Source organism: Fukomys damarensis, unplaced genomic scaffold (assembly GCF_012274545.1).
Source record: "Fukomys damarensis isolate Sample0158 unplaced genomic scaffold, DMR_v1.0_HiC HiC_scaffold_32, whole genome shotgun sequence".
Classification (NCBI taxonomy): domain Eukaryota; kingdom Metazoa; phylum Chordata; class Mammalia; order Rodentia; family Bathyergidae; genus Fukomys; species Fukomys damarensis.
In genome coordinates, this window is record NW_022900944.1 from 46,627,897 (window position 1) to 46,649,149 (window position 21,253).

Here is a 21,253-nt window from a genome sequence, read left to right on the forward strand (position 1 = left end):
GGCGGAGCCCAGGCTGGAGAGCAGCAGGTGGGGCCCGGGCCGGCATCCGCCCTGGGGGCCCAGCGCCCTGCTCAGTTCTGCTTTGTTACCTGGGCTGGCCTGTGAGGGAACTGAGTGCGCCGTCCACAGTACAGGGCCCCTTCCGCACAGCCCGGCAGAGTCCCCAGCAGGTTGCTTGTACCCAGAGGTGGTGGCCGGAAGGCTTAGTGACTGATAATCCCTGTTTGCTCCACTTTCCTTTGCTTTTCAGCCTGGGCTTTTTTTTTAATTCAGAAAGGGATGGCTTTTATTTTATTTATTTTTTTTTAACATGAGCTTTTGTTTTTGGGGGAGGGGGTACCGGGGATCAAACTCAGGACCTTGTGCTTGTGAGGCAGGCGCAGTGCCGCTGAGCTAAATCCCCGGCTGTGTATTGCTTTTTAAATAAACAAGCCAGGTGTGGTGGTGTTACACACGCATTCCCAGCACTTGGGAGGCTGAGGCGGAAAGAGGGCCATGAGTTCGAACCAGCCGAGATTACATAGCGAGACGACCCTATCTCAGAAAAATGGGTTTCTTAGCCCTGGTATAGACGAGTTCCCTGGAGGTCTGTACCTGCCCCTGGAGTCTCCACCTGCCTTGGCATCCTTCCTGGGGGCCAGGCCTTGCCTTCTTCCGGATATGGAGGCTTGAAGGCAGCTTTCTGTGCGTCTTTCAGCCCAGGCCTCCTGCCTTCTCATCGATTAGGGCATCTGGGAGGGAGCCAACCCTGGCCCGCCCACTGTGCAGCACAGCGGAGTGGGGTCCTCTTGCCTCACTGTTCCCCAAGGCCTCACAAGGGTTCAGCTTCCCTGGCTCCTGAGGTGCCCTGTGCCCCAGATCCCTCCTGGCCAGAGGGTTGAGAGGGCAGCTGGTGCCCGGCCAGCAACACTTGGGTAATTGTGTGCTCAACCCTGCAGCCAAGCCTCCTCCGCTGGTGTCGGCCTGCCCCGTGGCCGGCTGTGCACCGATGTGGTTCTGACAGGGTCCTCCTGTTCCCTGGCTGGAAAGCTGTGTGGTGCTTGGCTCTTGGCACATGGAGCATTCGTTCTGCTGATGGTTTTATTCCTCTGCTGTTTACCTAAGTTAAGGACAGTTTCCAGGGCTGTTCTCGTTGTGCTCTGCTGCTCATGGGGCAGGGCTCCTGGCTCTAAGTCTGTAGTGGCTCAAAGCAGCCTGCAAGGCTGTGAGGATGGTACCCAGCCGGGCACGGAGGGCCTTGAGCACTGGCCACAACGTGCCAGGCTCTGCTTCCTTCCTGCCAACCTGCCCTGGATCACTGAGCAGCATGGGTCCTAAGGTCCTACAACTGCCTCAGAAGCTGTGGAGAGACACCTGAAGTAGTCCTCCGGGAGCTGCTTTTGTCGATAGGCATTGAAGAGACCCTGTGTAGTAGTACAGTGCCAGGCAGAGCTTCTGCAGGGAGTCCCTGAGTGAGATCCCCAATGCCTCTTCCCCGGACCCTTGAAGGCCTCTGCGTATCACTGCGGTTCTGATAGGGACTGTCCTGGTGAGGTTGTCCTGTGGGTTAGGCACCAAGCTGGGCAGGTATGAGAGCTTGTGGCTGGCATGATGCCTGCCCCAGAGGACAGTGGGGAGAGGAGTGGTGGCCTCTGTGAAGACAGTGCCTGGCTGTCTACCTGTCCTGTGGGGGGAAGGGCTGCTGGCAGGGCCACAGGCTGAGCACCTGTCCTCCTGGGATCTGGGTGAGCAGGCAAGTGGAGCCTGGGCCCAAAGGGACCCCACTGCCTCACCAGCACCCTAGCTCTGGGCTGCCCTGCCCCTCGGGCAGCTCCATACTCCACTGCCACCAGCTGCCCACAAAGACGTGGCACGAGGGGCAGCCTTCCTATCCCTGCAGCCCTAGCTTTCTGCATAGGGCCAGCTGGCAGCCTGTAGAGCTGACCTGGGTAGCCCGCAGGTCTGCAGCCCTGTGACAGGTGGGTGATCTGCTTTCTCCCCAGGCCAGGACAAACTCGGCTTGAGCAAGGCAGCCGCGAGGCCCCACAGCACTTTGGTGGGCCACCACCTCTCATCTCTCCCAAGCCGCAACACCACACAGTACCCACGGCCCTGTGGAACCCAGTGTCTCTGATGGACACCACCCTCGAGACGAGGCGGGCTGAGAGCCACGCTCTGCACAGCCACCCGGCGGCGTTTGAGCCCAGCCGCCAGGCCGCCGTCCCGCTGGTGAAGGTGGAGCGCGTCTACTGCCCCGAAAAGACAGAGGAGCCCCGGAAGCGCGAGGCCACCCCCCTGGACAAGTACCAGCCCCCAGCACGGGAGGCAGGAAGCCTGGAGCCCCCGGCCTTTCCCCACGGACCTGGGCCCTTTCTGGCTGAGCTTGAGAAGTCTGCACAGACCCTCCTGGGCCAGCAGCGGGTCTCCCTCCCCCCCGCAGCCTCCTTTGGGGAGCTCAGTGGGCCCCTGAAACCTGGCTCACCTTATCGGCACCCAGCGGCCCGCGGCCCTGACCCTGCCTACGTCTATGATGAGGTCCTGCAGCAGCGCCGGAGGCTGGTCAGCAAGCTGGACCTGGAAGAGCGCCGGCGGCGGGAAGCCCAGGAGAAAGGTCCGGTTCCCTGGGTGGGATTTCAGGGGATAAGGGGCCCTTGTACTGCTGCCACCCCTTCCCCTCCTGCCTCAGGAAGAGTGCAGGGCTTGAACAGGCTCCAAGGTAGCGAATTCTGGAAAAACTCTCTGGCCCCTGCTGGTCCTGCCAGGATGAATACAGTCCCAGAAAGGCAAATCAAAGCCTGTCTGTACAAGGCGCTGCTGACACACATGATTAATAAGTGATGAGCGGTGGCTAATAAGGCAGTTTTAAATATTAACGTGCAGCATTAGCAAGGAAGAAAGCTGGCAGTAAGACAGGCCTGAGCCCTAGTGTCAGTTGTAGGCAGGTTCCCAGGGAGTGAGGGGCTCAGTTGGCACACCCTGGGCCGGGTCAGGTGTCAGGCACCTTCCCAAGGGAGTGGAGCAGGACCAGGTGGGAACGAGGCTGCCCTCCACACCTTGCCTCATCAGCAGGTATGTAGCGAGGACCCCAGGCTCCAGGCCAGCCTCGTGTCCTCCATGGAGCTCCAGTCTAGTTTGGTGTTGAGCTTGGCTCCTCCCAGCCTACTCTGGGCTGCAGCAGCCTCCCTTCCTGGGTCACTGGTCTAGGCTGGATTTGGAGCCCAGCTAGGGATTTTCTCCCCTGCTCATGTAATAAAGGAAGGGGGGCCCATGGAGCAGAGGACCCACTATTGTTCTGTCAGCCCCTCTGGGGAGCTTGTGCGCACAGATAGCATCGAGTTGCCATGGACACCGGGTGTGGTGTGGTAATGATGGTCTCCTGCTGGTGCGGCCCTCCATCTGCCTGGGGAAGGCCAAGCCACTGGGTCTGGGGAAGCCAGGCATTGCTGGGCTGGCTGGCTTACACACATCCCCCAGGTACACCCTGGCTAGAGAAGCCAGGCTCCCTGCCTGGCTAAATGCAAGCACTTTCACCATCAGGATACTACTACGACCTCGATGACTCTTACGACGAGAGTGACGAGGAAGAGGTCAGAGCCCATCTGCGCTGCGTGGCTGAGCAGCCACCCCTCAAACTGGACACATCCTCCGAGGTATTAGGCCCTCCTCCCTTTGTGGCATGCTCAGGGCTGGGCCGTGGGGACCTCCAGGACATGAAAGTGTAGCACTGCCACTGGGTTCAAACTCATTTGTTTTCTTTCCCAATCCAGAAGCTAGAGTTTTTGCAACTTTTTGGCTTGACCACCCAACAGCAGAAGGAGGAGCTGGTAGCCCAGAAGCGGAGGAAGCGTCGGCGGATGCTGAAGGAGAGAAGCCCATCCCCACCAGCAGTTCAGAGTAAGCGGCAGATGCCTTCACCAAGACTGGCACTGTCCACCCGCTACAGCCCGGATGAGATGAACAACAGCCCCAACTTCGAGGAGAAGAGGAAGTTCCTGACCATCTTCAACCTGACCCACATCACTGCGGAGAAGAGGAAAGGTACGGACGGCTCCACCCAGCCTGTGTGGTGGCAAGTGAGGCTCTGGGCCGGTGTGTGCTCGTGCGGCCCACCCCATAGTGCACCCCGGTCGTGCTTGGCTGTTGTCCCCCACACGCACTCGAAGTCTCGTTTTCTCTCGTGTCTTGGGTGGTCATGAAGACTCCATGGTCCTGCACGTGCAGCCTGTCCCGAGTTGACAGCTGCTCTGGTCACTTGTCCAGTGTGCACCTGAGGAGGTGGTCCCGGGGCAGTGTGCTGTGGCTGGACCTGGGAGTGGGGAGGCGATTGCGTGCCAACTGAGGGTGCTTGACCCGGTCTGCTGGGCTGTTTTGTGGCATCAGGCCTGTCGCCTTTGGGCATGGCCAACACGTGGAGCAGGTGGCTTGTGGGTGGAAGACGCTCCTGGCCAGTGTGCTCACCCCGAGCATTGCTGACGGGAGCGTCCTTTAGGCTGGGATGTACTGCGCAGCAGGGAGCGGTGTGGCCTGGCACCTTCTTGGGGCCTCCGCAGCCTTGGTCTTCTTGGCACGCTGGCGGGGTGCCGAGATGCTGACGTTCCTGGCCGCGTTTCCTGCGATTCAGAGTTCCCTTGCAGACACACTTGGCGTCCTCTCTGGAAGAAAGTCAAAGGAAAGCAGAGAGGATCTTGAGCCTTGAGCTGCTCCAACGTGTTTAACGGGGAGTGGCGGCCGCTGTTCCACTTAACCAGCACGTCGGAGTCTTTGCTTTCCCTTTAAGGGTTGTGGCAGGTTGACGGCCAGCACAAATCCCTGGAAATGTGCCTAGGTTGTTTGTTTGGGGTCCCCCCGCCCAAACCATCTTTTCATCTGACTGAATTTCTAGAGGAAGCCAACAGCACTGTGGCCTCTTCAGTTTCAGGGTTGGCAAGAAGCATAACTGAAATAGGAATCCACAGCCTGGAATGTGCTAGGGTCTGTGTGCGAGCACCAGGAGTAGGGGCGGGCAGTGCTCCCCAGGCCTGCGCAGGCACAGGGTGTCTCCTTGCGTGGGGGCCACCTCGCTTGTCTTTTAAATAAGAACAACTCCTCAGAAGTCGCCAGAAAGACCACGGGCGTCGGTTGCTCCCAGACCCCTGCACACTGCACACAGCTGTCTGGATCCCATGTGGCACATGCTGTGGAAGCTGAGAGGAGCTGGTCCCGCTTTTCTGTCACCGTGGCCCGGCCCGTGGCACTTGCCTTCCATTCTTCCTGTTTAATGGGCTTGCACCCGCCAGCCCTGGCGGGCCAGACTCCCACCCTCCCTCAGCGATGGTGCCCTGCCTCCTTAACCTCAGGCTGCTTTTCTCACAGACAACGAGAGACTTGTTGAAATGCTCCGTGCCGCCAAGCAGAGGACACTGTCAGCAGCGGTGGCAGATTCAATGACAAGCTCTCCGAGGGACAGTCCTGCCATCTCCCTGAGCGGTAAGGGAAGGACAGCCCCACCCGCCAAAGCCCAGGGTCAGAGGTGGCACTCAAGGTCATCTTCATCACGAACCTGCCCTGCTGGAGGCGACGTTTTTCTCCATCCCTCATAGTTGACACACAGTCACGCTGCTCCTTGGGAGGGACCAGCCTCCAGAGCTGTCTGTGGCCTGTGTGGTCTTAGCCATCGACCCTCAGAGCCTCGTTCCAAAGCCAGTGGAGGGGGACCTGATCCCCGAAGTGCTGCCTTGGGCAGGAGGACAAGCTTCGGCCCAGCCTGCCTGCCTGACCCGCCTCTCGCTCTTCCTGCCTTCCTGGCTTTGCCAGCACCTGTTCTCACCTCTTCTCGCGTCTGATTACACCTCTGCCTGCCAAGCAAGCAGGGAGCCCTTCCAGTCCATCCTCCTTAGCTTGGTTCCTCGTGTGCTTTCCCAGCCACTTGGGCTAAATACCACCTCTTCCCTTTCGGCAACTGGAAGCCACTCGCTTCTTCCCTCTGCTCTTCTCAGATGTCCTGCAGGCACCTCTCCAGGATGGACTTGCTGCTGCTGCAAACCTCCCTCCACCGCCATGTGCAGTGGGTCCTGTCCCCAAGCCTTGGGTATTTGTACTAGGTCTTTGTTAAATGTAAGCTTTGACAGGCTGGGGCCCTAGTGCTGGACACCTAGTTGTTAATTTGCAGCTCCTGCTGGGTGTGTGGGCACACACCTATAACCCCACCACTTGGGAGACTGAGGCAGGAGGATCGCTTTAAGTTCGAGGTCAGCCTGGGCTGCACAGTGATTTCAAGGGCAGCCTGAGCTACAAAGCGAGACCCTGTCTCAGAAGAAATCCAATAATGATAATAATAATAATAATAATAATAAATTTGCAGCTCTTAATGTTTCCTCACTTTCTGTGTCTCAAAGAACCAGCTGCACAGCCCGCTTCTATGGAAACAGACAAGCCTGTTGGTATTGCTGCCTCCTTGTCCGATGTCCCAAAAGCCGTGGAGACTGGGAGACTGGAACCACTCAGGCCCCAGGAACTGTTGAGAGCCCAGGAGCCAGCTCCTACCAGCGGTGAGAAGGCCAGGCTGAGCGAGGCCCCTGGGGGCAAGAAGAGCCTGAGCATGCTGCATTACATCCGGGGCTCTGCGCCCAAGGACATTCCTGTGCCATTGTCCCACAGCATCAACGGGAAGAGCAAAGCGTGGGAGCCCTTCATGGCAGAAGAGTTTGCACATCAGTTCCACGAGTCAGTGCTGCAGTCCACCCAGAAGGCCCTGCAGAAGCATAAAGGTAAAGAGGCTGCCATCCCACTCTGCTCCCGAGTCACATAGCAGCCAGCTGTGTTCCCGCATGCCAGCAGCTGCTGTGTGCAGCCGTGGGCTCAGCTAGCCTGACTGTGTAGCAGTGATGGCGCCTCAGACTTCAGTGCCCACGAGGCAGCTGGGGACCTTGTCAGGCATCAGTCTGGCCCAGCTGGTCTGTGGGTCCCACTCCAGCAAATGGTTTTAGGGAGGCCGCTGAGGTGGGCTGTTGGCCACAAATCCTGCACTTTCCCGGTGTGCCTCCCACCCAGCAGTCTGCTGGAGGCCGCCTGGCCCTTTGACAGAGTCCTGGCAAGTGCGCACCCAGATCAGTGCCCCCAGCCCACGTGCATCTCCAGATGCACTGGCATCTAGGTGGGAGTCCCTGAGGGTCAGAATGGGGATGGCCACACTACTCCCAGTGAATCAAACGGATCAGAAAAGAATTCCTCAATAACTGAGAGTGACTGAGCATAAATTCTAACAGCCAGCACAAACTGATGTAATCATTATGCTAGAACTGTTTCTGCAGTACTGGGGAGTTGAACTCCCAGGGCCTTTGCACTGAGCTGCATCCGTAGATTTGTTTGTTTGTTTGTTTTTGGAGACAGGTTGCTGAGTCTGGGTTTTTTTGCTAAGTTTCTTGGGCTTGGCTTGAACTCACAGTCCTCCTGCCTCAGCCTCCCAGAATGCTGGGATTACAGCTATGAGCCCCTCTGACTGGCTCAGAAGGTTAATAAGACACTGGGCTCTGACACTGTGAGCTGGGTCTTCTACTTGAGTTAACATGTCACCGGAGACGGGTGCAAACTTACTGCACAGAGGCAGCTAACAATAGGATGGAGGCACAAGCCAGTGCAGACCGTTGAGCCAGGTCATGGCCACGCCGTGGAGGACTCTGCTGCCCATGCCCAAAGCCACAGAGGTTCAAGCCCAGAGGGGGACTTGGCCGGCATCACACATGTGCCCTGACTGATTAGAACTCAGGTCTGCCACTGCTCCACAGCTCTTCCACCCTCCCTCCCGGCTCCATCTCGAGCCCCGAGGCGCGGGGAAGACCCCTCCATGGATATGAGGACTCTGCCTGCAAGGCGGGGCACAGCCCCTTCGGAGAGCCTCACCCCGTGGATGCCCTTGTTCTCCGCAGGGAGTGTAGCTGTGCTGTCTGCAGAGCAGAACCACAAGGTCGACACCTCTGTCCACTACAACATTCCTGAGCTGCAGTCATCCAGCCGGGTCCCTCTACCCCAGCATAATGGGCAGCAGGAGCCCCTAGCCGGGAGGAAGGGTCCCCACACACAGGAGCTGGACCAGGACTCAGACGACGATGAGGAGGAGGGGGACAGTGAAGAGGAAGATGAAGAAGCCCCCAGGCGCAAGTGGCAAGGAATTGAGGCAATCTTTGAAGCTTACCAGGAACACATAGAAGGTATGCGGGGCAAGCGTGGGGAGGAACTGTCACGCACCAGTGCCTGTCAGACTTTTACCATAGAGCTGCAGGTTTCCAGGGCACAACTAGATCCAAACACAAGTGAATGTTCCGCCGGCCCAAGCCCTAGGTGCATCTCACCGGGGAGGGGCCGGAGCTCACAGCCCAAGGACATAGAAGTACCTTATGCCAGCCCATCAGTCAGAGTGATGGCCCAGACAGGGGTGGGTCTTGCTCTCTGGGCCACATCTAAAATGCTCTGTCCCCTCGTTTGCATCCCTAGCTGAGCCCTCATGGCCAGCCTGGCGGGGGCCTGTGATGTGCTCCCCCGTGGGACTCCCCCGGGAAGGCAGCTCCTTCTGGACAGCTGCCTCCTCTGGTCAGAGATGGGTGCTGCCAGAGTTCAGGCATTATGGCGCTTTTTGCCTTGTTTCCCAAGATGTCTGCAAAAGTCCCTTGGGGAGTGGAGGGGGCACAGCTCTTAGCCCTGCATGCACCACCCTAACTGGGCAGCAGTGGGTACCCACTGTGATAAGAGCTGTCATGTGCCTGCCAGTCCCAGGCTGCTGTCGCCTCGTTTTCATTTTTGCGGTGCTGTAAGTAGTGTTTGTAATCTCGTCTTAGGATCAGTCATTTCAAACACTTTGTACAAACAGAACAAACACCCAAGTAGCCACAGGCAGATTATCAAATGGTGTCCTTACTTAGGACTGACTCCCCATTCCCATCCACGTTGTTCTTGGGGTGCATACATCATATTCTGAAGTAGTACATGGCGGTAAGTCAAATTAAAGACATGAGACAGATGTATCTTTTCTAGGCTTGTAGGGCTGTAAGGGTATTTTTGAATATTTTCTTCTGAGCCTATAAATTCTTACTATGCCTGGGACTTGTGACAGAACCCAACTCCGTCACTCGCAGCGTCCTGTCCTGGGAGCAGACTGCCCCTGCAGTCTCCACTGTCTGGAGCAACTTGCCCTGATTTGTCCTCCTGTAATCTAACTCGGCTGTTATTGGCCCTTGGCTTTCTACATGAACTTTAGTATCATCTTACTATATTGCACTGTTAAAAGAAAAGCCTCACTAGAGCCACGCATGGCTGTGCTCACCTGTCAGCTCAGCTACCTGGAGTCTGAGGCAGGAAATCACAAGTTCGAGGCTAGGCTGAGCATGCAGGCTCAGTGACAGAGCACATACCTACCAGGCATGATGCCTAGAAATCTCTCGATTTTCAATTGCATTAGATTTACAGGCCTGGGGAAGAATAGTATCTGCCTTTGAATATGGCATAGCACTGGTTTAAGAGGTTCCCTTTTACTAGATTTGGGAACCTTTTACTTGGGACTCTCTTACGTAGTCTGCCCTAGGTAGAAGTCATAGGGGATCAGACCTGCAAATTTTAAAGGTGGATTGCTTTTGAAATGTCATAGTTTTAATTTCTTGTCATACAGCATTGCCTCAGGGCCTCTTCTGGTATGAAACAGAGGCAGCAGTGGGCTCATTTCTGTGAAATTTTAAGAGGCATTTTACTTTTAAAACAAAATGGGGTTATTTGCCTGGTTTATCTGAGTTTATGGTGTCTTGTTTTTTCCGTACCTGCTGATATGGCCAAGTTTTTTTTTTTTCTTCCCCTGCTGTTGCTCCATCCTTATTGAATTAAGTGGTTTTTTGACTTTAGTTTAAGTTACAGTAGACTAATGCTGTGGTGCTTCACATTGCTATCAAGATCATTCTACAGCCAAGCGTGAGCAGTACTGGGCACTGAGGCAGAGGATCTCAGCAAGTTTGGGTCCGTCTAGGCTACACGAATGAGCTCAAGGCCAGCTGGAACTACAGAGGGAGACCCTGTCTCAAAAAACAAAACAAAAAACATTCTCTAAAGTCAGCCAGGTCACCTTGTTTTTCATTGTGAAGCCCTTCATACAGGGATTTACCCTTGGAGGTTTAAAGTCCCTCCTACCGGAAGTAGGCCACCCATCTTCCGGTGATACAGATTTGAATTGATGACACAGTTGCTAAGTTTATCTCAGACTTTTAGCAGCTTAAACTAAATGGCTTTTTATCTTTCATTGGAAATATGCCTTTTAAAGCTGTGAATTTTCAACCTGATTCAATATCCATCATTCCGAAGCTGGGTTAGGTTTGATTGGTTGCAGCGCTCCTCACGTATTGATTGGTATGAATGAAAGGACTGCAGACTGGAGGCGGCGGCAGCGCATGCCTGTCAGACCCAGTCTCAGTAAACAAAACAAGGGTGGAGGCACAGTGGTCTCCAGGAGACCGCAGGGGCCAGCAAGAGACAGCCACCGAACAGAGATGTGAGCTTGCCCCTTCTTTCCTTTCAGAGCAAAACCTGGAGCGGCAGGTGTTACAGACACAGTGCCGGCGGCTGGAGGCCCAGCACTACAGCCTCAGTCTGACAGCAGAGCAGCTCTCTCACAGCATGGCGGTGAGTGCCCTGTGTTAGAGGGAAAGCCACTCTGGAGAGGCGGAAGGGTATGTAGTCTTTGGGCCCGGGTGTCAGTTGATTATCCGAGATTCCTGTGGAATGTCAATCCTCTTTCATCCCCCTTGGGGAATTACTTTCTGCCAGCACCCATCTCCCCTTCTGTGATTTACGAGGGAGGCAGGAGGGGATTTTATCGGAGATGGGCAGCTTTGCAGGCGACACTGCCTACCTGCAGCCCACCTCGAGGTGGCAGGGATGTGGGCAGGGCGCAGCCTCAGAGAACCTGGGCTTTGAGCTCACCCCACAGTGTACTCATTCCTGAAAAGCAGGAATTGCCAGAATCCAAGACTCTGGAAAAATCAGTTCAAATCACTCAAGGCCACTGCCTATACTGAGCTAGGAAGGGGATGTTCCAAAGCACCAGGCTGAACTTTTCATGCAGCAGCCATCAACACCTTCAGGCACCACACTGGACAGAGCACATTTTCCTGACATTGACTTTCCCTTCCCCAGGAATTGAGGAGTCAGAAGCAGAAGATTGTCTCTGAACGGGAGCGACTCCAGGCAGAACTGGACCACTTACGGAAGTGCCTTGCCTTGCCTGCAATGCATTGGCCTAGGGGTTACTTTAAGGGATATCCAAGGTGACGGTTTCCCTTGCTCTAGGCCGAACCTATAGTATAGAAATATTATCTATTTTATTACCTTGAATATTTAATATTTTTCACTGGGAGGTTTGAAGCTTAAAAACGAGAATGTGCCATGCATGAAGCAAAGGATTTCAGGCTCCAGAAAAAGCAAACGAACGAACTCACCTTGACTTCAATGCAGTCAAATCACCTTTGTCACTCAGCGAGCAGCCAGTGTAGGACGCCCATCATTTTCCTAAAGGTGGTTAATTATCCCCCTTCCCCCACATCATTCTTTGGTCTGAAAGCGAAGGCTCCATTGCCAACACTAAAACAGTATCACCTAGCACCTTGGTGCGTGGGCCTGGATCTGACCGGCTGGTCCTGTTTGTCATGTTGCCGTGCTACTGTGCCCAAGAACCAGGTCTGCTCCTGCTGCAGCGCGGGGTTGGCCTCTTCCTGCCCAGGAGAGACTGGCTCCAGCTGAAAAGAAGGCTGGGTGCATTGTAAGTAAAGGGCTTGTTTTTTCTGTTTTGTTGTGGGTTTTTTTTGTTTGTTTGTTTGGTTTTTTCAGTTACTTTTCCACAGAATCGTCTAAAACAACTAGTCCTAGGAGCACACAGAGCATTCCTAGGCTTTCCCCTGGAAAAGCTCTCAAAGTGAATCCGCAAACCGAAGGTCCCTTTTTACTACTCCTTGGGGAGAATGTACAGAGCCCTGTGTGCACGAACTCACACCCACCTCATTGTTACTGCAGTGGGGAGTGTTTTCATACAGCGTAAATTTTGAGAGAAAAGTCAAAGGTGCTTCAGCCTTGTACTGTGTGTATATATATATTAAAAAGCAAAGTTTTGTATGTTTTTATTACTTTTAATTGTTATAAAAAGCCTGCCATTTTTAATATGTGGTTTGGGGGATTTTTGTTTGTTTGTTTTTCCTGTTTGGGGTTTTGTTTGTTTTTGCTGGGAAAAGAAAAAAAAAAACCCTTGCTTTTAGTGTTTGTACTGCTGCTGGTCAGGAAATTAAAATATTGAAGTTTTTAAAAATTAAAGAAGAAGAAAAAAAAGTAAAAGAGCTTACCACTGGCGCCTATGCGATCACTTCATTTTTGATTTGAATTGCACCAGAAGCGATGCAGAAAGCCATGCGTTACTTACCTCCTCCCTCACCCCCGCCCCACATATGGACAAGGTAATAGCAAGTAGACCCCACTGCTGTGAAGTGAGGGGACAGTTTATGGCGGGAACAAGACAGATCCTGTGTAAAGCAGCCACATGCACACAGGGCCCTGGGGCTTTCTAAAAGAACCTTTCAGGAAGTGAACAATTTCTGCGATAGAATTCTGAGATGCCTGAGAACAGGTGCAGAGTAGAAACTTTAGAAGCTTTATTTAGATACAGAGCTTTGTAAAAGCCTCAAGTAGGATCAACAATGTCTGAGCTGAATGCCTCCTCTGAACCTAGCTGACGGGCACAGGGACGGCCACATTGCTGGAAAGTGTTTCCTCTAGGTCAGGAAGGTCTCTCTAGCAGGGCCGGGACCCTCCCCATGGGCCCAGGAGTGGGTTGGGGCAAGGGAGGCAGTTTGAGCCCAATGTCCGCTGGACACACGCTGCCGTGCTCCACGGCCTGAGCTCCTGCCCCTCCTGTGCAGAGCAGCTTGCTGGCAGCTGGCACCGTGTCACTCATCTGCCCCCACAGTTTGCTTTGTACGCCTGCCAAGGATCTTCCAGTTATTAGCAAACGCGAAGTGCCGCCAGTCAATAAGCTCCTTCTCACCCAAGGCAGCAAGTGGAAAAGAACTAAAAGGCTGTGCTAGGGCCTCATCCCCTGCAAAGACATTAAGAGATGCACATGTTCCACAGGCGTGGAGAGGGAGCCACACTGCGAGCGACCAGGGCACAGGCACGCTGCCTTTCCTGCAAGTCTCCGTCCCTGGGGTGAAAGCGCACAGCCTGCTGCAGCCCTTCACCCCCAGGCTGCCTCCCACATCACCATGGCTGATGCATGTGCTAGTCAGGTTTGGTAATGGCCTTGGCTAAAGGGAAAGGGGAAGTGGCTCTAATATGTTACTGGAAAGGTGGGCACGGCCCTCTCCCCACATCAGCCTGTCATGGGGCAGGGTGGCACACAGAACAAAGGGTGCATCCTCAGAAAGGGCTGCCCGGGGTGGAAGCCTGCGCCAGCAATAACTGCTTTCTCCCAGCCAAATGGAAACTGCACACCCTTTCTTGCCCTTGGGCCCCTCTGCCCTGCCTCCCCCACTCCCGCCTGCAGAAGTATCTGAATATTCTTCTGCCCAAGAAGTAATACGACAATCAGAACCTAAGTACAAAGCAGTGAGGCAGCACACACCAACCACGAAAGAGGCAGAGGGTCTCTTCACGAAGTACCACAAAGACAGTCTACAATGATTTTCCCATCCAACAATTAGTTTTCAGAGAACACACGGTTTTCCATTGGGCTTGATAACACCGCCTCTGAAGCTTTTTGTTCAGTTTTTGCTCAATGAGTTGAGTACATCAGATTTGCTGATGGAGAGTGGATTATGCAACCTGTGTGTCCATATTTACGTGAGCAAATACCTCATTCCTTCTCAACTGTCTTCCCATATCACCTGGAAGCGACAGCTGCCACCTGTCCTGGCAGGGAATTCACTGAGCTCAGAGGAACACAGCCAGATGCTAGATGGTGTGGTTCCCCATTTAATCAATCTTTGAGACAAGTTGCTCTGTTTCATAGAATCAGAGCCCAAATCACAAGTCTGTTCTCAAATAACCACGATAGGGTTTTCTATAGCCCAGTCTTAAGTGGGCAAAACACTTAATTGACACTAACATCACAACAGGTTGTACACCAAAGGATATTCGGAATAGTAAAAGGAGCCTACATCTTCAGCAGCAAAGAATTACAACACAGAAAACCTTAAGCTCGTAGCAGAATGAAATCTTCCAAGTAGCTCACAGAACCCCCCAATCTCAAAAGCTGAATTTTAAACCAGAGTCCTCCTCTTCCCTCTCACAAACAATTCCAGGGACCCACCACAAGATGGAGATGGTTAGCGCAAACCTGGCCCTCCTTAAAGTGTATATTAGCCACTTAGAAGCAATCTGTACTCTTTGCAGTAATCAAGCTTTGACTTCACGACTTCTGTACCCTGCTCCCAACTTTCTGATCCGGTGCTTACACTCCTAGGCTCTGCCCTGACCTGAGGAAGACATGTTCACTGGTTGTGTCACTTGTGTGTGTGCCCTGTGCTTCACTGCTAGGACAGCAAACCCAGACTCGGGTGGCAGGGAGGACAACAGTGCCTCGGTCACTCTGGGGGCAGTTTAGATGCTGTGAAATGAAACCTGTTCTAAGTGTACTTGTTTGGATTAACTGTATTGTAATATTATTTGTTGAATGTAGTAATTAGGTATTTATGAATATATTGCTGTAATTTCTGACGACATCCAAAAAATAAAATCTTCCTAAATCACGTTACGAGGACAATCTTTTTATGTTGTGACACTCCCTGCCCCTGCAAGCTAAACTAGACAGCATCACAGGTGCAACAGGAAGGCATTCAGCTGTACCTTACTGGCTCAAGTTCAAGAGGGATGTATTAGCGGCACGCAGTCCCCTGTCCCTAAGACACCCCGATGCAATCTGAAGGATTCCGAGTAAGAGAGAGGTGAAAAGGCAAGTCCCGTCACCTGCAGCCCTCCAAACGGCACCTTAAATTACAGACGCGCCCATCTTTTGGTCCTGTTCCTCTGGGTTTGGCGCTTGGTATTCAAACAGTAACCAGCATCTGCTTGATGGAGACAGGGTAGCAGCCAGCCCAGAGAGATGCCAGAAGCACTCACTCTACACCAAGTGGACCACACGTGTGCACAGGGCTCCCGTGAAGCTCAATGCAGCTTCTGACGCACTGGGTGCTAAGTCAAAAATCTCACTGGTGACAGAATCTACTCCAGCATGGCACGATAATCACCACACTCAAGGTGATTTCTGTAAGGGACCTAAGAATTCCACAATGTTACAGCTGCACAACTGGAGAGTGAAGCCGCTGCTGTCTACCACAAAGAGCACTTGCCCCGTACCTATCGAGAGCAGCAGAAGAGGTTCCACCTCTTCCCAGCACTGTGCCTGCAGCTGCACTCCACACTACATTAGCTTCTCCCTGATCTTCCTCTTCATAAAGTGCACCAGACTGAGCAATAACCCTGAATGTCGCCTGCAGTTTCCAGTCGACTGCTGCACACTATCGTTTCCGTTTAGGGGACCATCTTGGCCACAGAGTGTGCTCCTTTTACTCAGCAGTTATACAGGACAGAAACCGAACAGATTCAAGCTGATCACATTTTTATTATGGATTGGGACCTGGATGATAAACAATGGTCAGCATCACCAGCCCCTCGTCAGCCACCCTTCTGTGTGAGCCACATCTACAAGATGCTAACTCTAGCCACAAAACCGGAACGGAGAAAGGGAGAAGCCCCCAGCCACAGCATCACTCCTATGTATCCACCAAAACTCACCATGCATGGCATTTCCACACAGGAGACCCACAGCTTGGCTAGGGAGAACTTTCTCGCCTAAAGCTTCTTCCTTTACCCCACAGCAGAAAAGCTGGCTCCTAGAATCGAGTGGGGAACTGACCATCCAAGGGAGCTGAGTGTTGTACGTTATTCACAAGTTTGTTGCTTTCTCACCTGTTTTTAAAATTCACTCCCAGAGCATTACACTTTTTTCACACGTTCAAAAATGTGTCCAGAACTCTTGAACTGTGAGTACCTGTCACACCCTGAGCAGGCGCATCACCCAGCAGTCCTCCAGGAGGCAGGTGCCAGCCCTCCCTCCACCGCCACCACAGGCCTTGCTCTAGAAGTCCTGCGACGTGGTGCTCTCCGAAGGCTGGAGGTTCGTGCGCAGCTTGTACATGTGACGGAGCGCCTCTGTGAGGAAGGCCCCGCTGGTGTTGATCTCCATCAGGGTCAAGTTATCCAGCTGAAACAAAAGAAAACAGACCAGTTGGCCTAAAACTTCACTGAATAAAAAGAAGAAACCAATGATTTTTTTTTGTCGTGGTGGTGGCAGTGCTGGGGACTGACTCCAAGGCCATGTGCTCTGTGGCTGAGCTCTACCCCTGCCTCCGTAATTGTCTTAAAAGCACAGCTCTTTCTTTACCTGAACAGGCAGGGTACCGTGTAAAATTCCCCAGCAACATCACAACTCTTGCAGGCAGAGCCCTACCAGCCCTAGGAGCCACACCTACCTTGGCGTGTGCCTCCTGCTGCCGCACAAAGCTGTCAGCAGACACCCGGAGCTTGGCCATGCGTGTGTCCCACAGATCTTTGATCAGGGTCCGGATTGCATCTGCTCTGGGAATATTGTCTGAAGCACTAAAAGGAACAGTGAATCAGTAAGGACAGAGTAAACTAAGGCAGCACCAGACAGACTTTTTATAATGCTGCTTGGAATCACTGAGATGTCAGAAAGTGTTTGGCTTTGTCTTCAATGCTAAGACATGAGGATTTCTGCAGGTAAGCCTGCTGCCGATGACATGCAACAGGAACGAACCGAGCTATTCTTGTTCATGCGAACTGTCCCACACCGGCTGCTGCACAGGATCGTATACTTGAGAGTGAGGTATTGGAAAGCTGGCTCCAAGTCTGACAGCCTCGTCCTCAGGATAACAGCATTCTGTCCATCAAAACTTCCATCCAGAATTGGCTTCGAGGGCTGGCTAAGGTCATAACCTCTGCTGCTCTTATTTATAGTGATAAGCAGATCTCTGCTCCTTACTGGGAATCCAGGCACAAAACCCACCAGGAAAGCAAACCTGCAGGTCTGTGCTCAGCACTTGGCACAGCACTTCCACCCCCGAGAGCCTTGAGGGACAGGGATTGTCCCCATCTACAGAGAAAACAAGTTACAAGCCAAGCATGATGGTGTACAACTGTAACCTTAGCTCTCTGGGAGGCTAGGGCAAGAACACCAATTCAAGCCCATCCGGGGCTACTTAGCAGGCATGTAACTCACTCAGTGTGAAGGCCCTGGGTTCAATCCTTCGTCATGCAAAAAATTACAGATCATACAAATCAGTACAAAATGCATATACAATGAAATTCTGAGTAAAAGTTTAAAGTCAGAGGGCAATAGCAGCTTTCCTCTGAGATATTTTAGGCCAACCTTTGAAGACAGACAAACCAAGAATAAAAGCAGAAGCAAACACTGTCCATCACTAGGCACTCTAAGCTAGAGATTCTCTCGGCACATGCAATTAACTCAGGACTGTAAGTGCCAGATCTGTAGTACAGAATGTATGCAGTGAACAGGTTAAAGAACAAAGTACGCCAGGTCCTTGTCAAATGAACAGCAGAATAAGGATAAATTAGGTCCCTTAGTCAAATGAATTATAGAACAGGGTTTTTGACATGAAGTACATATACACTGAATTTCAAACACTAACTCTGGACAGGCCCTCACGGGATAATGCTCTCGTGACCGGTCTGTGCTTTCCAATTCTCCCCTTCAAGCCACTGTCCCAACTGCACAGCCATCTCAGACCTCTCTGAAGACACCCTGCTTCTACTCGTGTTCTTCACACCCTCCAGACACAGTGCCCCAGGCTGTGCCACACAGCCTTCCCTCCACCAACCCAGGGAGGCTCCCTCCTTGAGCCTGTACCCCCCAAGAACTCCTAAACTGTCCCTGTTGAGCCAGACAATTGCACACTGACCGCCGCAGCTAATGACAGGCTCACATCTCATCTGCCCCAGACTGGGGGCTCCAGCCCATGGTACAGCACTTGGTGTACTGCTGCTTCTAAGGCTCTATCCGAGGAGGTGAAGCGCAGCCTCCCACCAACCCAAAGACGCTGTGTGAAGTCCCCGAGTTCCCCTCCATGTCGGCTGTGCCATCCGGGGCCCTCACCCCCCAACCACACTGAGCAAGCAGTACGGTCCAATCCGTTTTCAGTCCTAGTTCTCTACTGCAGCTCCGCAACCAGGTGCTCAGGGAGCTCCAAGAGATGACCCAGGACTAATCCGACAGAGTTGGGGGAAGGAGCAGGGAGGGCATATGGTGGGAAAGAATCCCGAGTGTCCCTGAGGTGTGGAGTCTCAGGAGCGAGCTGTACTCACTGCTTTAGCAGGAGTTTGCTGAGTTCCATGTAGTAAGGGCTGGGCACTGGGGTAAAAGTTTCCTCCTTTCGTTCATGATCCCTTATCTTCTCCAACTTTTCTGAAATTTAGAAGTTCATACATTTAATATTACCACAAATAACTTTTAAACTTCCAAATTTACCAAATGCCAGTATTACATAGTTGATGAACTAGCAACTTCATTAAAAAAATTTTTTTTGGCTAGGCATGGTGGTGCACGCCTGTAATCCCAGCACTCCAGGCTGAGGCAGGAGGATCACTGTGAGTTTGAGACCAGCCTGGGCTACATAGCGAGTTCCAGGTCAGTCTCAGTCTCAACTAAATAGTGAGACTCTGTCTCAAAAAGCAAAAAAAAAAAATTTCTTTTTTTGAGTAATGGCTATGCTACTTAAGAGATAAGGCCACACCTCCTTGAAAATTTCTCTCAAGGACAGTTTTTGTTCTTTCACTTTAGACAGCAAAATATATGCCTGCCACAGAAATTCTTTCTTCAGGGAAAGAAAGTATCTTACCTTTGATTCGGTAAGTGATCCAAACTACCTGTGACTTGAGGAAAGTGTTATATATCAAGTCTGGTTCAGAAGAAAGCGGGCAACGTACAAACTGCCGACACAGCAGGGCCAGTATAATATCCTAAGGCAGCGAGGGCAAACCTTTTAGAGCTTTCGATGCCATGGGTTCACCACCACCGTCCTAGGGGCTTTAAAAGCACCCTCTCACCCCACAGCCAGCCAACCCTTCAGCACAGCACTGCTCCCTCTTCCCTCCCAGCACAACAGGCTACAGCTACAGCCCATCAGCAAGCAGTCCTGGTAATTCTCAACTCCCACGCGCCTTCTCTACATAGCAGATGAGTTTTATTTTCCCAGGTGCTGCGGACGGAGACCAGAGCCTCGTGCACGTGCCAGGCAACCACGTTACCACGGAGCCACACCCTGAGCCCTGGGATGGCTTTTCACCACCGGAATCAGATTATGCAACACTTCTGCCCAAACTCCCCAAATCAAAAAGAAAACCAAACTTCTGGCCAGGACATGAACAACAGGAACTCTTGGCCTACATTTCTGGAGGACTTCTGGAGGACTGGGCCTGGGTGGCACTAAGAATTTAACTCAGAGACTTTCCATTGAGTTACATCCCAGCTGCCCTTTTTTAAAAATTTTTTGAGACAGGTTCTGGCCTGGCCATGTCACTAAGCTGCTCAGGCTGGGCTCAAACTTGTGATCCTCCTGCCTCAGACTTCCAGAGTGCTGGGATCACAGGGTACGCTTTCCACAGGGCTATAATTTCTTACCAAGTTAAGCATCAACCATACTAACACCCAGCACATGCACTACTCTAGGTATTTATTTACCTAGAGGAAAATAAAAGTATCTACAAAAAGATGGACAAGAATTTCATAATTCAGAATAGCTAAAAATGGGAAATCCAAATATCCAACACCACAAGAAAAGGTGAATAAATACAAGGTGCAGAAGGGGACAGCGCTAGGGAATTGAGAATAACAATGACTCATGCAATGGGGCAAATCACAACACGCTCCTAAAGGAGAGAAGCAGATTAGACAAACCCATTTGCGCAGCGTCACACTCTGTCAGGCCTAGGGGGATCCTGGAGAGGGCTGGCTAATGGGGTCAGGCCTGGGGGGTTCCCTGCCAGAAAAGCCCCAAAGCAGAGGAATTCAGGACCATCAGTCACTTACTCCACTAGACCAGGCCTGAGGAAAACCCAGCAGACTTTCTGAAACTGGTCTAAGAGGCGCTGGCTGGTACCCCGTGATCACCACTAGGGAAGAGCAGGTGAAGTCACTCAGGGTTCCTTCTGCTACACGTGTGCCCACAGCCCTCGGACAAAAAGAGAATCTCACAGCTGAGAAAGAGAAAAGATGGCAAAGCTAGTTTTGGTGGCTGATGATCCCGGCACTTAGGAGGCTGGAGGGATCACAAGTTTAAGGCCAGCCTGGGCTACTTTGTGAGTTTAAGGCCAAGCTGGACTACACAGCAAGACCCTGTCTCAACAAACAAACAAAAATAAAACCAGAAAAAAGACTGCAAAAGTTCAGGATAAAGTCTGCCCGTGACTGATGTGTTACTTTTCTTCCTGCTTTTACTAACAGCCTTGAGGGATAATACACTACCTAATTCACATTATACAGATCAAAGCTTTAAGCATACTCAAGGTGATCAATTCAATTTTAGAATATTTTCATTATGCCAAAAAGAGACCCCATAATCCCTCCATCGCCTCCAAAACCCCCAAATCCAGCAATCCCTACTATCTCTACGGATCTGCCAATCCCAGAGTCACACAGTGTGTGGCGTTCTGTGGACTCAACACGACGGCAAGGTTAACCCACATTCCTTTTTGTGGCTAACCAGAATTGCGTGTAGAGTGACACATTTTTATGCCCCCTCCTTAACATAAGAGAACCGCCTAGAAGCTGCTCTGGGCCCACGATCCTACCACTTCGGGAGGCTGAGGCTGGATGACTGAAGGTCCCAGTGCAGTCCGGGCAACTTAAGTAACTTAGTGAGCCCTTTTCTCAAAATAAAAAATGTAAAAATAGGGGAAAAAAGTGGAAAACTTAAAAAGAGGCTGGAAACGTAGTTCATTTCAGAGCAAAGGCCCTAGGTTCAATCCCCAATACCACACACACGAAAAAAACTGCTTCTCAACACGCTGGTCGGTGCTTGTTTGAAAAATCTAAAACATGTATTTGGCTTTAAGGCAAAATGGGTCAGCTAAGCACAGTAACTGCGACCGCAGGCCTCGAGGGCCCCGGGACGGCCCCGCCGCCACCCCCGTCCTTACCGGCGTCCATCCAGGGCGGCGGCAGCAGGCGACACTTCTGCCTCTG

The 21,253-nt window shown here is 52.3% G+C and overlaps 2 protein-coding genes across 2 annotated transcripts in view; one reads left to right on the forward strand and one right to left on the reverse strand.

The window, feature by feature from the left end:
• Gse1 (Gse1 coiled-coil protein) overlaps nt 1-14,156 on the forward strand; it is a 26,995-nt gene extending 12,839 nt beyond the window's left edge. The window contains exons 7-15 of the mRNA XM_033757914.1: nt 1-27; nt 1,983-2,590; nt 3,517-3,629; nt 3,747-4,017; nt 5,332-5,445; nt 6,354-6,725; nt 7,884-8,165; nt 10,511-10,614; nt 11,128-14,156. Of these exons, the coding sequence (XP_033613805.1) occupies nt 1-27; nt 1,983-2,590; nt 3,517-3,629; nt 3,747-4,017; nt 5,332-5,445; nt 6,354-6,725; nt 7,884-8,165; nt 10,511-10,614; nt 11,128-11,262 (2,026 nt within the window). The 3' untranslated portion in view covers nt 11,263-14,156. The remainder of the gene's footprint in view (nt 28-1,982; nt 2,591-3,516; nt 3,630-3,746; nt 4,018-5,331; nt 5,446-6,353; nt 6,726-7,883; nt 8,166-10,510; nt 10,615-11,127) is intronic.
• Nucleotides 14,157-14,248: 92 nt separating this feature from the next.
• The window catches only part of Gins2 (GINS complex subunit 2), a 7,531-nt gene continuing 526 nt past the window's right edge, over nt 14,249-21,253 (reverse strand). Inside the window, exons 2-5 of the mRNA XM_010627614.3 lie at nt 21,208-21,250; nt 18,376-18,475; nt 16,506-16,632; nt 14,249-16,237 (exon numbers count right to left, since the gene is read on the reverse strand). Coding sequence (XP_010625916.1) covers nt 16,112-16,237; nt 16,506-16,632; nt 18,376-18,475; nt 21,208-21,250 — 396 coding nt within the window. The 3' untranslated portion in view covers nt 14,249-16,111. The remainder of the gene's footprint in view (nt 16,238-16,505; nt 16,633-18,375; nt 18,476-21,207; nt 21,251-21,253) is intronic.